General features: G+C 47.9%; 1 protein-coding gene across 2 annotated transcripts in view; it reads left to right on the top strand.

The window, feature by feature from the left end:
- LOC147107474 (myelin-associated glycoprotein-like) overlaps nucleotides 1-15,141 on the top strand; it is a 247,690-nt gene that overhangs the window by 119,130 nt on the left and 113,419 nt on the right. Inside the window, exons 4-8 of one of the 2 annotated variants that reach the window (XM_086006536.1) lie at nucleotides 612-899; nucleotides 2,144-2,401; nucleotides 4,125-4,430; nucleotides 10,050-10,418; nucleotides 11,144-11,437. In XM_086006536.1, coding sequence (XP_085862662.1) covers nucleotides 612-899; nucleotides 2,144-2,401; nucleotides 4,125-4,430; nucleotides 10,050-10,418; nucleotides 11,144-11,437 — 1,515 coding nt within the window. The remainder of the gene's footprint in view (nucleotides 1-611; nucleotides 900-2,143; nucleotides 2,402-4,124; nucleotides 4,431-10,049; nucleotides 10,419-11,143; nucleotides 11,438-15,141) is intronic. The other variant, XM_086006537.1, reaches the window with a different exon arrangement.

Genomic DNA, 15,141 nt, shown 5'->3' with positions numbered 1-15,141 from the left:
GGACAATTCTGGCCACCACACTTCAGGAAAGATGTAAAGGCCTTAGAAAGGGTGCAGAGGAGGTTTACCAGGATGTTACCAGGGATGAGGGACTTCAGTTATGAGGAGAAGTTGGGAAAGTTAGGACTGTTCTCCTTGGAACAGAGGAGGTGAAGAGGTGACCTGATCGAGGCTTTCAAGATGATGAGAGGTGTTGATAGAGAAAAACTATTCCCTCTGGTGAGTGGGTCAATAACCAGAGGTCGTAGGTTCAAAATCATTGGCAAAGGATCTAGAGGGGAGATGAGGAGAAATGTTTTCACTCAGTGGAACGCTCCACCTGAAGAGGTGGTGGAAGCTAATTCCATCAATAATTTTAAGAGGGAGTTGGACGGGTTCTTGAGGATGAGGAACTTACAGGGTTACAGACAAAAAGCGGGGGTGTGGGATTAAGCACGACTGCTCCTTCAAAGAGCCAGCACAGGCACGATGGGCTGAATGGCCTCCTTCTGTGCTGTAGGTTTCTATGATTCTATGAAAAAGAGTCATCAGAGGACAAACCCAAGAGAATCATTGGGCCAACGACTCTGTTCTGTTTGACTGCCAACCTCTGCATCTTTCTTGCTGCACAGATGTTCCGGATAGACCCGAGATATTACTCCCAGAGGATATAACCGAAGGCAGTCCCGTGAATATAATCTGCAAATCCCTCTACGCCTGCCCTGATAATCATCCCATTCTAACCTGGAGTGAATTGCCAGAGTCCTCTGTCAACACCGTCACCACGAACAGTGGTGAGGTTTCCACTGTGCTGACCTTTAACCCTTCTTTCAAGCATCACGGCCTAACTGTTCGCTGTACGTCCGACTACCCTGAAACCTCCCATCGACTAGTGAATTCCATCACCCTGAGTGTAAAATGTAAGTATTGGTTATAAAGTCTTGCTTGTGTTCCAGGTGCAGTTGGTCACATATTAAATGAGGCGCTGGAAAAGGTGCAAAAAATAATTTACAAGCATGGTACCAGAACTGAGAGCTTATAGCCATCAGGAAAGACTGAACAGGCTGGGGCTCCTTTCTCTAGAAAAGAGAAGACTGAGGGGTTACCTGATAGCGGTATTTAAAATGTTGAAGCGGTTCGATAGGGCAGACATAGAGAAAATGTTTATATTTGTGAGGGGAGTCCAAAACTAGGGGTCATAAATATAAGATAGTCATGAATAAATCCAATAGGGAATTCAGGAGAAACTTCTTTACCCAGAGAGTGGTGAGAATGTGGAACTCGCTACCACAGGGAGTAGTTGAGGCAAATAGCATAGATGCATTTAAGGGGAAGCTAGATAAACACATGAGGAAGAAAAGAATTGAAGGATATGGTGATGGAGTTAGATAAATTAGGGTGGGAGGAGGCTCGTGTGGAGCATAAACACCGGCACGGACCAGTTGGGCCGAGTGGCCTGTTCCTGTGCTGTACATTCTATGCAATTCTATGTAAAATAAGTCTCTAATCAGGAACACAGAGCAGTTTATACACGAGCTAGTGTTGGAGCTGTATCCAGTCCCAACTTTTCTCCCACCCTAGTCCAAGTATGGGACTCACATGTCAGATGTTAAACTCCCTTGGGTTCACTCGTTTTTATTCATTCTCAGGATTTGGGCATCACTGGCAGGGCCAGCATTTATTGCCCATCCCTAATTGCCCTTGAGAAGGTGGTGGTGGGCCTTTTTCTTGAACCGCAGCAATCCGTGTGGTGAAGGTTGGGAGTTCCAGGATTTAGATCCAGCAATGATGAAGGAACGGCTGATATATCTCCAAGTCATGATGGTGTGTGACTTGGAGGGGAACTTGGAGGTGATGGTGTTCCTATGCGCCTGCTGACCTTGTCCTCCTAGGTGGTAGAGGTCGCAGATTTGGGAGGTGCTGTCGAAAAAGCCTTGGTGAGTTGATACAGTGCATCTTGTAGATGGTACACACTGCAGCCACGGTACGCTGGTGGTGGAGGGAGTGGATGGACTACTGATCAAGCAGACTGCTTTGTCCTGGATGGTGTTGAGCTTCTTGAATGTTGTTGGAGCTGCACCCATCTAGGCAAGTGGTGAGCACTCCATCACACTCCTGACTTTAGCTCAGCATTTTAATGTGTTGATAATTTTGTATTTCAAAGACTCCCCTCAAAACACTCTCGTCAGAATGACATTCAGGAAAGGAGATCTGATTTCCCTGCATTGTTCCAGCGAGGGTAATCCAGAAGTCCGCAGGTTCTCCTGGTCCAAGCACTCCCATGGGAAAGATATTGATCTGAGCCAAGTTGGTCAAACTATCACTGTTCCCCATGGCATCGGAGAGGAAAGCTCCTACTACTGCACAGCAACAAACACCCTGGGCAGCTCACGGTCTCTGCCTGTTAGAATTCCCACCGAATGTAAGTACTTTTAATTTTGATATTCTGCATTTCAGCATTGATCCCAAATAAACCGAATGTCTTGTTCCGTAATTCAGAAAATTTGTTTCTATTAGTTCCTGGGATGTGGGCTTCGCTGGCAAGGCCAGCATTTATTGCCCATCCCTAATTGTGCTTGAGAAGGTGGTGGTGAGCTGTCTTCTTGAACCGCTGCAATCCGCGTGGCGAAGGTACTCCCACAGTGCTGATAGGGAGGGAGTTCCAGGATTTTGACCCAGCGACGATGAAGGAACAGCGATATATTTCCAAGTCAGGATGGTGTGTGACTTTGGAAGGGAACTTGGAGGTGGTGGTGTTCCCATGTGCCTGCTGCCCTTGTCCTTCTAGGTGGTAGAGGTTGCGAGTTTGGGAGGTGCTGCCAAAGAAGTCTTGGCAAGTTGCTGCAGTGAATCTTGTAGATGGTACATACTGCAGCCACGGTGCATTAAGACATTATTAAGGCACTCTCAAATGTTAAAGCTTTAAGTTCAAATAGAAGAAAGAACTGCATTGATAGAGGGCCTTTTATGATTTCGGGACATCCCCACTCCAGAGTCTGGAACCCATTATCCAACCCGACACTCCCAGTCACTCAATTAGCCAGTCAGTCAAGCCATTCAATTACAATAGCAAAATACTGCAGATGCAGGAAATCCGAATTAACAACAGAAAACGCTGTAAAAACTCAGCAGGTCAGGCAGCATCCGTGGAGAGAGAAACAGAGTTAACGTTTCAGGTCGAAGACCTTTCGTCAGAACTGGAAAAAAGCAGGAAATGGAAAGCAAGTTTAGGGGCTGGGAAAAGGGGGAGGGGATGAAAGAACAAAAGAGAAGGTCAGTGATAGGATAGAAAGCAGGAGAGATTAAGAGACATTGAGAGACATTAAGAGATATTCAAGGCACGAGGAGATGGTAATGGGACAGGTTAAGGAACAAAGGATGGCTCTAGATGAAGTGTAAATTGCGCTGGCAGAATGAAGGACAGCTGCCATGTGGGAGGGAAGAAAAAAAGGCCAAACAAAAAGTGTGGATAAAAAAAAAGAAAATATATATATGTGACAGGGGCCGAGGTTATGATCTGAAATTGTTGAACTCTATGTTGAGTCCAGAGGGCTGTAGAGTGCCTGATCGAAAGATGAGGTGCTGTTCCTCAAGCCATTCAATTAGATCATGGCTGATCTGCACCTCAACTCCATTTACCCGTCTTTACTCCATATTCCTTGATACCCTTACCCAACTAAAATCTATTGATCTCAATCGTGAAAGCTCTAATTGATCCACAGCATTTTTGGGGGAGAGTGTTCCAGATTTCCACTACCCTTTGTGTTAAGAAGTGTTTCCTGATATCACCCCGAATGGCCCAACTCTAATTTTAAGATTGTTCCTCCTTGTTCTGGACTCCTGCGAATACAAGCCTAGACTATGCAATCTGTCCTCGTAATTTAACCCTTTTAGCCCCGGTATCATTCTGGTGAATCTGTGCTGCAGCCTCTCCAAGACCAATATATCCTTCCTGAGGAGCAGTGCTCAGAACTGAAGACAATACTCCAGCTGTGGTCTGACTGTAGCATATCTTCCTCCCCTTTTGTATTCCAACCCTCTTGAGAAAAAGACCAATATTCCATTAGCCTTTCAATTGCTTTGGTGTATCTATCTACTGAAACTGGATAATTTAATGGGCCTGTTTCCCAAAACGCATCTTACAGATGGTGCAGTCATACTGTCGGAGTCGAAATGCACGCAGTATCTGACCAACGTGACCTGCCTTTGTGTCGTCCAATCCAACTCATCCGTTGAGGTCATGTGGCGTCTGCCAGGAAGGAGCATTGGGTTGACTGGATCAGGCGGGGTCTACGAGACACAGTCCACCAGGGCCGGACCCTTGGTAACCAACACGCTCACCATCAATGGGAGCAACCTAACCATGGAGACAATCAACTGCTCTGTGGCGAATTCTCGAGGTCGCGCACCATCACAGGTGCAATTGGAAATACAGTCTGTCAGTGGGCAGGGTGAGTGTCTGCCCATGGCCATTTTAACATTCATCTGAAAGAGATTCAACAATGTGCAGTAGACAGACTGCGATTGCAAGGGATTTGAGAAATCTGTCCTTTATGCACAAAGTGTAAAAGAACAGAAAGATGGAACTTGCATTTACATAGCACAACCTCAGGATGTCCCAAAAACCCTTTCAACCATTTATACGTTTAATGTTCTTAGACATGGCTCAGTGGGTCTAGCACTCTCTCTGAATCAGAAGGTCGTGGGTTCGAGTCCCCAGTCGAGAAACTTGAGCCCCATAATCCAGGCCGACAATCCCTGTTACCAGTGCTAAGGGAGCGAGGCACTTTTGGAGGGGCAGTACTGAGGGAGTGCTGCACTGTCGGAGGGGCAGTACTGAGGGAGTGCTGCACTGTCAGAGGGGCAGTACTGTGGGAGTGCTGCACTGTCGGAGGGGCAGTACTGAGGGAGTGCTGCACTGTCGGAGGGGCAGTACTGAGGGAGTGCTGCACTGTCGGAGATGCAGTACTGAGGGAGCGCTGCACTGTTGGAGGGGCAGTACTGAGGGAGCGTTGCACTGTCGGAGGGGCAGTACTGAGGGAGAGCTGCACTGTCGGAGGGGCAGTACTGAGGGAGCGTTGCACTGTCGGAGGGGCAGTACTGATGAAGCGCTGCACTGTCGGAGGGGCAGTACTGAGGAAGCACTGCACTGTTGGAGGGGCAGTACTGAGGGAACGCTTCTCTGTCAGAGGGGCAGTACTGAGGGAGTGCTGCACTGTCGGAGATGCAGTACTGAGGGAGCGCTGCACTGTCGGAGCCACAGTACTGATGGAGCACTGCATTGTCGGAGGGGCAGTACTGAGGGAGTGCTGCACTGTCAGAGGGGCAGTACTGAGGGCGCCTCTACATTGGGAAAAGCAAACGCAGGTTGGGTGACCACTTTGCAGAACACCTCCGTTTAGTCCGTAAGGGTAACCCCGAGCTTCTGGTCACCTGTCACTTTAATTCTCCGCTCCACTCCCACTCTGACGTCGTTGGTCTCTTACACTGTTCTAATGAAGCTCAACGTAAACTCGAGGAACAGTACCTCATCTTTCGATTAGGCACTTTACAGCCTTCCGGACTCAAAATCGACTTCAATAATTTTAGACCATAACCTCTGCCCCATCTTTTTTTTATCAATTTTTCTCTCTCTCTCACGTGGCAGCTGTTGATCATTCTGCCATTGCCATTTACACTTCATCTGGAGTCATCTTTTGTTTCTTAACTTGTCCCATTACCATCTCCTTTTGCCTTGCGCCATCATCCCTTTTGCCTCTTAATCTCTCCTGCCTTCCATCCTATCACAGATCTTCCGTTTCATTCTTTCCTCCCCTCCCCCCTTTCCCTGCCCCTGCACTTGCTTAAAAACCTGTTCCATCTCCAACTTTTTCCAGTTCTGACGAAGGGTCATCGACCTGAAAGGTTAACTCTGTTTCTCGCTCTACAAATGCTGCCTGACCTGCTGAGTATTTCCAGCATTTTCTGTTTTTATTTCAGATTTTGTAGTACTGAGGGAGTGCGGCACTGTCAGAGGGGCAGTACCGAGGGAGCGCTGCACTGTCAGAGGGTCAGTACCGAGGGAGCGCTGCACTGTCAGAGAGGCATAACTGAGGGAGCGCTGCACTGTCAGAGTGGCAGTACTGAGGTAGCGCTGCACTGTCAGAGGGTCAGTACCGAGGGAGCGCTGCACAGTCAGAGAGGCATAACTGAGGGAGCGCTGCACTATCAGAGTGGCAGTACTGAGGGAGCGCTGCACTGTCGGAGGGGCAGTACTGAGGGAGCGCTGCACTGTCGAAGGGTCAGTACTGAGGTAGCGCTGCACTGTTGGAGGGGCAGTACTGAGGGTGGCTGCACTGTTGGAGGGGCAATACAAAGGGAGCGCTGCACTGTCAGAGGGGCAGTACTGAGGGAGTGCTGCACTGTCGGAGGGGCAGTACCGAGGGAGCGCTGCACTTTCAGAGGGGCAGTACTGAGGGAGCGCTGCACTGTCGGAGGGGCAGTGCCGAGGGAGCACTGCACTGTCAGAGGGGCAGTACTGAGGGAGCGCTGCACTGTCGGAGGGGCAATACAGAGGGAGCGCTGCACTGTCAGAGGGGCAGTACTGAGGGAGTGCTGCACTGTTGGAGGGGCAGTACCGAGGGAGCGCTGCACTTATATAAAAAGAAAAAGGGTGGCTAAAGTAAATGTTGGTCCCTTAGAGGATGAGACCGGGAAATTAATGGTGGGAAATATGGAGATGGCAAAAACACTGAATGAATATTTTGTATCAGTCTTTACAGTAGAAGACACTAAGAATATCCCAACACTGGACAAACAGGGGGCTATAGGCGGGGAGGAGCTAAACACGACCAAAATCACTAAGGAAGTGGTACTCGGTAAAATAATGGGACTCAAGGCGGATAAATCACCTGGACCTGATGGCTTACATCCTAGGGTCTTGAGGGAAGCGGCGGTAGGGATTGTGGATGCATTGGTAATAATTTTCCAAAACTCCCTGGACTCAGCAAAGGTCCCGGCAGACTGGAAAACTGCTAATGTAACACCCTTATTTAAAAAGGGCAGTAGACAGAAGGATGGAAACTATAGACCGGTTAGCCTAACATCTGTGGTAGGTAAAATATTGGAGTCCATTATTAAGGAGACAGTAACAGGACATTTGGATAATCATAATTTAATAGGACAAAGTCAGCATGGTTTTATGAAGGGGAAGTCATGTTTGACAAATTTGCTGGAGTTCTTTGAGGAAGTAACATATAGGGTGGATAAAGGGGAACCAGTGGACGTAGTGTATTTAGACTTCCAAAAGGCATTTGACAAGGTGCCACACAAAAGATTATTGCTTAAGATAAAAAATCACGGGATTGGGGGTAATATTCTGGCATGGATAGAGGATTGGCTATCTAACAGAAGGCAGAGAGTTGGGATAAATGGTTCATTCTCGGACTGGCAATCAGTAACTAGTGGTGTTCCACAGGGGTCAGTGCTGGGTCCCCAACTCTTTACAATCTATATTAACGATTTGGAGGAGGGGACCGAGTGTAACATATCAAAGTTTGCAGATGATACTAAGATGGGAGGGAAAGTAGTGAGTGAGGAGGACATAAAAAACCTGCAAGGGGACACAGACAGGCTAAGTAAGTGGGCAGAGATTTGGCAGATGGAATACAATACTGGAAAGTGTGAGGTTATGCACTTTGGCAGGAAAAATCGTAGAGCAAGTTATTATCTTAATGGCAAGAAACTGGAAAGTACTGAAGTACAAAGGGATCTGGGTGTCCTGGTGCAGGAAACTCAAAAGGTTAGTATGCAGGTGCAGCAAGTGATTAAGAAGGCCAATGGAATGTTGGCTTTCATTGCTAGGGGGATAGAATATAAAAATAGGGAGGTATTGCTTCAGTTGTACATGGTATTGGTGAGACCGCACCTGGAATACTGCATACAGTTTTGGTGTCCATACTTAAGAAAAGACATATTTGCTCTCGAGTCAGTTCAAAGAAGGTTCACTCGGTTAATCCCGGGGATGAGGGGATGGACATATGAGGAGAGGTTGAGTAGATTGGGACTCTACTCATTGGAGTTCAGAAGAATGAGAGGTGATCTTATTGAAACATATAAGATTGTGAAGGGGTTGGATCGGGTGGATGCGGGGAGGATGTTCCCGATGATGGGTGAAACTAGAACTAGGGGGCATAGTCTTAGAATAAGGGGCTGCTCTTTCAAAACTGAGATGAGGAGGAACTACTTCACTCAGAGGGTGGTAGGTCCATGGAATATGCTGCCCCAAAAAGCTGTAGAAGCTACATCATTACATAAATTTAAAACAGAAATAGACAGTTTCCTAGAAGTAAAGGGAAGAAAGAGTTATGGGGAGCGGGCAGGAATTTGGACATGAGTCTAGGTTCGGACCAGTCATGGCCCTGTGGGTAGCGGAGCGGGCCCAGGGGCCGTGTAGCCTGATCCTGCTCCTATTTCGTGTGTCTAATTCTGTTAGATTCAGGAGATGGTTCTGTGATAGTAGATTGGCGGTTAGGATCAGATCAGCCATGACCTTATTGAATGGCGGAGCAGGCTCGAGGGGCCGATTGGCCTACTCCTGCTCCTGTTTCTTATGTTCTTATGTTCTTATGTCAGAGGGGCAGTACCGAGGGAGCGCTGCACTGTCGGAGGGGCAGTACCAAGGGAGCGCTGCGCTGTCAGAGGGGCAGTACCGAGGGAGCGCTGCACTGTCGGAGGGGCAGTACCGAGGGAGCGCTGCACTGTCGGAGGGGCAGTACCGAGGGAGCACTGCACTGTCAGAGGGGCAGTACTGAGTTTCCTGCCATTGTAAGTCAGCGCAGTATATACCTCATTTGGTGCATCTTTAGGCATTGTGTTGGGTGGAAGTCTTGCTTCAGCAAACACGATCCTGAGGTCCTTGAGCCAATATAGAATTAACTTGTCCACTCCCGTGTCAAGAATTTCCTTCCATCCGTTGGGTTGATGGAGCCATCTGTTGTGTCTGGAATTGTCATCACATGCAGAAAGGTTGTGTGCTGAGGAAAAGCATGAATACAGGTGGGTGAGATCCACGGGCAATGTGGCTATGAGCCTGTCTGACATTTGGGTTCACTACAATAATGATTGCCCAAACCATTGTCCCCAGTACTCTTCCCCCATCACAGAACATAGTGCGCAGTGTTTTCTATTCATTCTTGGATTACTTTGCCTCAGTAATTACCAGCGAGACTAATAGGGTGGACATGGCATTAGAAGAAGAGACCAAAGAAGATATCAATTCATTTAAGATGGAAAGGTGGGGCAGAGCTATTTGATAAACTCACAGAGGATAAAACCCTTGATGGATTGCAGCCGCAAATGCTAAAATAAGCTAGGGAAGAGATAGCAGAGGCATTATTATAAATACATAAAAAATTGATTAGAGAAAGGAATACCGCCAGAGGACTGGCAGCTAATGTTATTCCTGTATCTAAAAAGGGAGATAGAACAAGTCCAGGGAACTATAGACCAGTTAGTTTAATGTCAGGAGTAGGAAAGGTAATGGAATCTTTGCTCAAAGATTTCATAGAAATACATCTAGAAACTGAAAATACAATAAAGAATGCATTTCATGCTTGACCAACCTTACTGAATTCTTTGAAGAAGTAACAGAAAGAGTAGAAAAGGTAGTGCAGTAGATATAATATACTTGGCTATACTCGCCCATTCCTAGTTGCCTGAAGAAGATGATGGTGGTGGACTTTCTCCTTGAAACGTTGCAGTCCGTGCACTGAAGGTGCTCCCACAATGGTTTTGGAAGAGAATTGCAGGATATTGACTCAGCAACGATGCAGGAATGGTGATATATGTCCAAGGCAGCATAGTGTGTGACCTGGAGGTGATAGCCATCCCATCACATTGCTGCTCTTATCCTTCTGGGTGGTGGAAGTTGCAGGGGAGGGAGTGCATCAATGTAACCTTGGTGAGTTCCTTGTGTGTCCTGTAGATGGTACACACTGCAGCCACTGTGCGCCAGTGACAGAGGGGGTGGGTATCAAGTCTAGTGGAGCGACAAGCCATCCCGTGCTAAATATTGATATTTCTCTCCTCAGCTGTATTGTCACAAGAGTGGAAAGGCGGCAGTTCACGAGAGGTGACAGCACAGGAAGGTTTGTGTGCAATGATTCCATGTCATTACAGTTATCCATCTCATCTGGCAAATGATCCCCGAGGTGGAGTCTGGTTTAATACTGAGAAAGAGATACCATGGGCTCCCCTAGCCTTTCACTCCAAGGATCACAATCTCGAGTCGCCACGGTTACGCCATCGGACCCGGCTGTCTGGAGACCTGGAAGATGGTGAATGTTCTCTGATTATAAGCAACATCACACAGAATGATGCAGGACATTATTTTTTCAGAATAGAATTTGACAACAGGGAGAGCCATAACTACCTCCCTGGAACACGGCTTCATGTTTCTGGTAAGTGCTGTGTTATAATTACTCAACAATTCACGTTCAACAGTCAATGAGAAATAACATAAACTGTGGCAGTTACATGTTAACACAAAACACAGCTTAATATAACGTAGCGTCTGATTATCAATAACCTGGCGATACCTTCCAGTTCAGTCCTAAAGCAACCTCTTACACAGAGTTACACAGACGTATATCGAGTTTACAGCACACAAACAGGCCATTCGGCACAATTGGTCCATGCCGATACTTATGATCCACATGAGCCTCCTCCCACCCTAATTTATCTCACCCCATCAACATAACCATCTGTTCCCTTCTCCCTCATGTGTTTATCTAGCTTCCCCATAAATGCCTCTATACTATTTGCTTCAACCACTCCCTGTGGTAGCGAGTTCCATGTTCTCACCACTCTCTGGGTAAAGACGTTTCTCCTGAATTCCCTATTGGATTTATTAGTGACTCTCTTATATTGATGGCCCCTAGTTCTGGACTCCCCACAAGTGGAAACATCTTCTCTACGTCTACCCTGTCAAACCCCTTCATAACCCCTCAGCGTTCTCTTTTCTAGGGAAAAGAGTCCCTGGCTGTTCATCCTTTACTGATCATTGTAATCTCTCAGTTCTGGTGTCATTCTTGTAAAAGTACTTTCTCTTTTGGGACTGTGATTTTTATTTGAACTGATGCTTCATGTTATATTTACCTAAAAAGATCAATTCTGTGTGTGTTAGATTTCACAGATAAACCCACGATATTCCCGGCTAAAATTATTGCAGGAAAGCGTGTGAACATAAGCTGCACCTTCGACACCACGTGCAAGGGAACAGCACCTGTCTTAACCTGGGTCAATCCCGCTGACGTACCCGGGTCAGTCTCAAACAGTGTAACTCAGCATGGCATCACTCTGACATATACTTCTGTTCTGACCCTGATCCCATCACTCAAACACCACGGACAATCTCTCACCTGCAGAGTCAGATATCCATCTGTTTCATCAGAGCAGACCCTCGCACTAACTGTGCAATGTAAGTACGGGCATCCTTTATTCCACATTACCCGTAATACTCTACATTGCGCACAGCTTGCTCCCACAAACAGCACTGTAGTGATGACCAGGTCATCGATTTTTTAGTGATAAATATTGGCTACGACACCGGGGAGAACACTTCTTTGAATAGGGTCATGGGATCTTTTACGTCCACCTGAGAGGGCAGAGGTGGCCTCGGATAAGGTCTCATGTGAAAGATAGCACCACCGACAGTGCAGCAAACCCTCAGTACTTCCCCTCCGACAGTGCAGCAATCCCTCAGTACTTCCCCTCTGACAGTGCAGTACTCTCCCAGTATTTCCCCTCCGACAGTGCAGCAATCCCTCAGTACTTCCCCTCCGACAGTGCAGCACTCCCTCAGTACTTCCCCTCCGACAGTGCAGTATTCCCTCAGTACTTCCCCTCCGAAAGTGCAGCGCTCCATCAGTACTTCCCCTCCAACAGTGCCGCACTCCCTCAGTACTTCCCCTCCGACAGTGCAGTACTCCCTCAGTACTCCCCTCCGACAGTACAGCGCTCCCTCAGTACCTCTCCTCCAACAGTGCGGCACTCCCTCAGTACTGACCCTCCGACAGTGCAGTACTCCCTCAGTACTTCCCCTCCGACAGTGCAGCACTCCCTCAGTATTTCCACTCCGACAGTGCCGCATTCCCTCAGTACTTCCCCTCCGACAGTGCAGCACTCCCTCAATACTTCCCCTCCGACAGTGCCGCACTCCCTCAATACTTCCCCTCCGACAGTGCCGCACTCCCTCAATACTTCCCTTCCGCCAGTGCAGCACTCCCGCAGTACTTCCCCTCCGACAGTGCCGCACTCCCTCAGTACTTCCCCTCCGACAGTGCAGCACTCCCTCAGTACTTCCTCTCCAAAAGTGCCACACTCCCTCAGTACTTCTCCTCCGACAGTGCAGCACTCCCTCAATACTTCTCCTCCAACAGTGCAGCACTCCCTCAATACTTCTCCTCCGACAGTGCAGCACTCCCTCAATACTTCCCCTCCGACAGTGCAGCACTCCCTCAGTACTTCCCCTCCGACAGTGCCGCACTCCCTCAATACTTCTCCTCCAACAGTGCAGCACTCCCTCAATACTTCCCCTCCGACAGTGCAGCACTCCCTCAGTACTTCCACTCCGACAGTGCAGCACTCCCTCAGTACTTCCCCTCCGACAGCGCAGCACTCCCTCAATACTTCCCCTCCGCCAGTGCAGCACTCCCTCAGTACTTACGTTCTGACAGTGCAGCACTCCCTCAGTGCTTCCCCTCCGACAGTGCAGCACTCCCTCAATACTTCCCCTCCGACAGTGCAGTACTCCCTCAGTACTTCCCCTCCGACAGTGCAGCACTCCCTCAGTACCTCTCCTCCGACAGTGCCGCATTCCCTCAGTACTGACCCTCCGACAGTGCAGTACTCCCTCAGTACTTCCCCTCCGACAGTGCAGCACACCCTCAGTACTTCCCCTCCGACAGTGCCGCACTCCCTCAGTGCCTCTTTTCCGACAGTGCAGTACTCCCTCAGTACCTTCCCTCCAACAGTGCAGCACTCCCTCAGTACTGCCCCTCCGACAGTGCTGCGCTCCCTCAGTACTTCTCCTCCAACAGTGCAGTGCTCCCTCAGTACTGCCCCTCCGACAGCGCCTCACTCCCTCGGTACTGCACTAAAGCCTCGGCCTGGATATGTGCTTGTGTTATGAATGAACTTGCATTGTATCACACCTTTTGGCATAGGGTCAAGCTGATCAGAGTTATATGCGTAGCTCAAAGAGTGGTGTGGGAAAATGGGGTTTCAATTCATGGGGCACTGGCAGCAGTACTGGGGGAAGAGGGAGCAGTTCCGTTGGGACAGGCTCCCCTTAACCTGGGCTGGGACCAGCGTCCTGGCAAATCAAATAACTAGGGCTGTAAATAGTGCTTTAAACTAAAAAAGTGGGGGAGGGGTCAGGTGAGGGGAAATTTAGAAATCTAAAGAGAAAGATCAAGGCAATAGAGCAGTGTAGCGGTTTGGGTAAAAATAAGCAGAGTGTGACAGGAAGGGACAGAGAGTTTAACGGTAGCAGTGCAGCAGAGAATAAGGTCAGAGCCGGCAATAATGGTAAAAAAATTAAATTAAAGGCTCTTTATCTGAATGCCCGAAGCATTCGTAATAAGATAGATAAACTAATAGCACAAATAGAGATAAATGGGTTTGATCTAATAGCCATTACAGAGGCATGTTTGCAAGGTGGCCAAAGTGGGAACTAAATGTTCCAGGGTAATTGACATTTTGAAAAGACAGGCAGAATGGAAAAGGAGGGGGAGTAGCCCTGATAATAAAGGATGACATAAGGACAGTAGCGAGAAAGGATCTCGGCTTGGAAGATCAGGAAGTAGAATCAGTATGGGTGGAGATAAGGAATAACAAGGGACAGAAAACATTGGTAGGGGTAGTATATAGGCCCCCTAACAGTAGCTATACCATTGGACAGAATATTAATCAAGAAATAGTAGGAGCTTGCAACCAAGGTAATGCAATAATCTTGGGGGACATATAATATTTATATAGACTGGACAAATCAAATTAGCAAAGGTAGTCTGGAGGACGAGTTCATGGAATGCATTTGGGACAGTTTCCTAGAACAATATGTCATGGAACCAACCAGGGAACAGACTATTTTAGATCTTGTCTTGTGTAATGAGACAGGGTTAATTAGCAATCTCATAGTAAATTAATTTTGAGAGTGTCTTGCCTAAGTCTGAAACTAGAGTGTTAAACTTAAATAAAGCCAATTACATAGGTATGAGTGGTGAGTTGGCTAATGTAGACTGGAAAAATAGATTAAAAGGTATAAGCAGTGGCTAGCATTTAAAGAAATATTTAATAATTCTCAACAAAAATCCATTGAGAAACAAAAACTCCATGGGAAAAGTGATCCAACCGTGGCCAGCTAAAGAAGTTAAGGGTAGCTTTAGATTGAAAGAAGAAGCTTATAATGTAGCAAAGAATAATAATAAGCCTGAAGATTGGGAGAGTTTCAGAAACCAGCAAAGGTTGACCAAAAAATTGATAAAAAGGGAAAAAATAGAATGAGAGAAAACTAGCAAGAAATATAAAAACAGATTGTAAGAGTTTCTACAAGTATGTAAAAAGGAAAACAGTAGCAAAAGTAAACGTTGGTCCCTTTGAGACTGAAACAGGAGAAATTATTATGGGGAATAATGAAATGGCAGAAATGTTAAACAAATATTTTGTACCTGTCTTCACAGTAGAAGACACAAAGGCCTAAAAATTTGGTGGGCTGCGCCACCAGTTAGCGCCCAAAGATGGCACTTACTGGCTTTAGCGCCACTGGCCACGCCCCCCGTGAAATTTAGCGGGGCGCTAATGTCGGCGTTAGCCTGTAGCGCTGCGCCACCACCGATGACATAATCGGTGTGCGCAGCACCCCGTTACTGCCCGATCGTGATACTGGGTCGCGCCCACCGCTGTAACGCCGGTCGCAATCTGCGACCGGTTCAAGGGGGCCAACCTGCGGCAGTAGTGGCGCTAATTAAAGGGGAGGTGCGGGGCAGCCATTTTTTTTGCTGGCCGCCTGCCAGCACCTCCTCGCGCCGCCGTCCCCGGCCTCCTGAGCTCCCCCCCCCCCGGGCAGTGCCGGCTGTGTCCCAAGAGCCTGGCACCTCTCCTCGGTGCCGGGCTCTTTTGCCG

This window comes from Somniosus microcephalus, chromosome 14 (assembly GCF_052327205.1).
Source record: "Somniosus microcephalus isolate GS21.2 chromosome 14, FLI_Smic_1.0, whole genome shotgun sequence".
Taxonomy (NCBI): Eukaryota; Metazoa; Chordata; class Chondrichthyes; order Squaliformes; family Somniosidae; genus Somniosus; species Somniosus microcephalus.
Note: the sequence above shows the minus strand (reverse complement) of the source record. Positions and strands in the feature narration are given on the sequence as shown.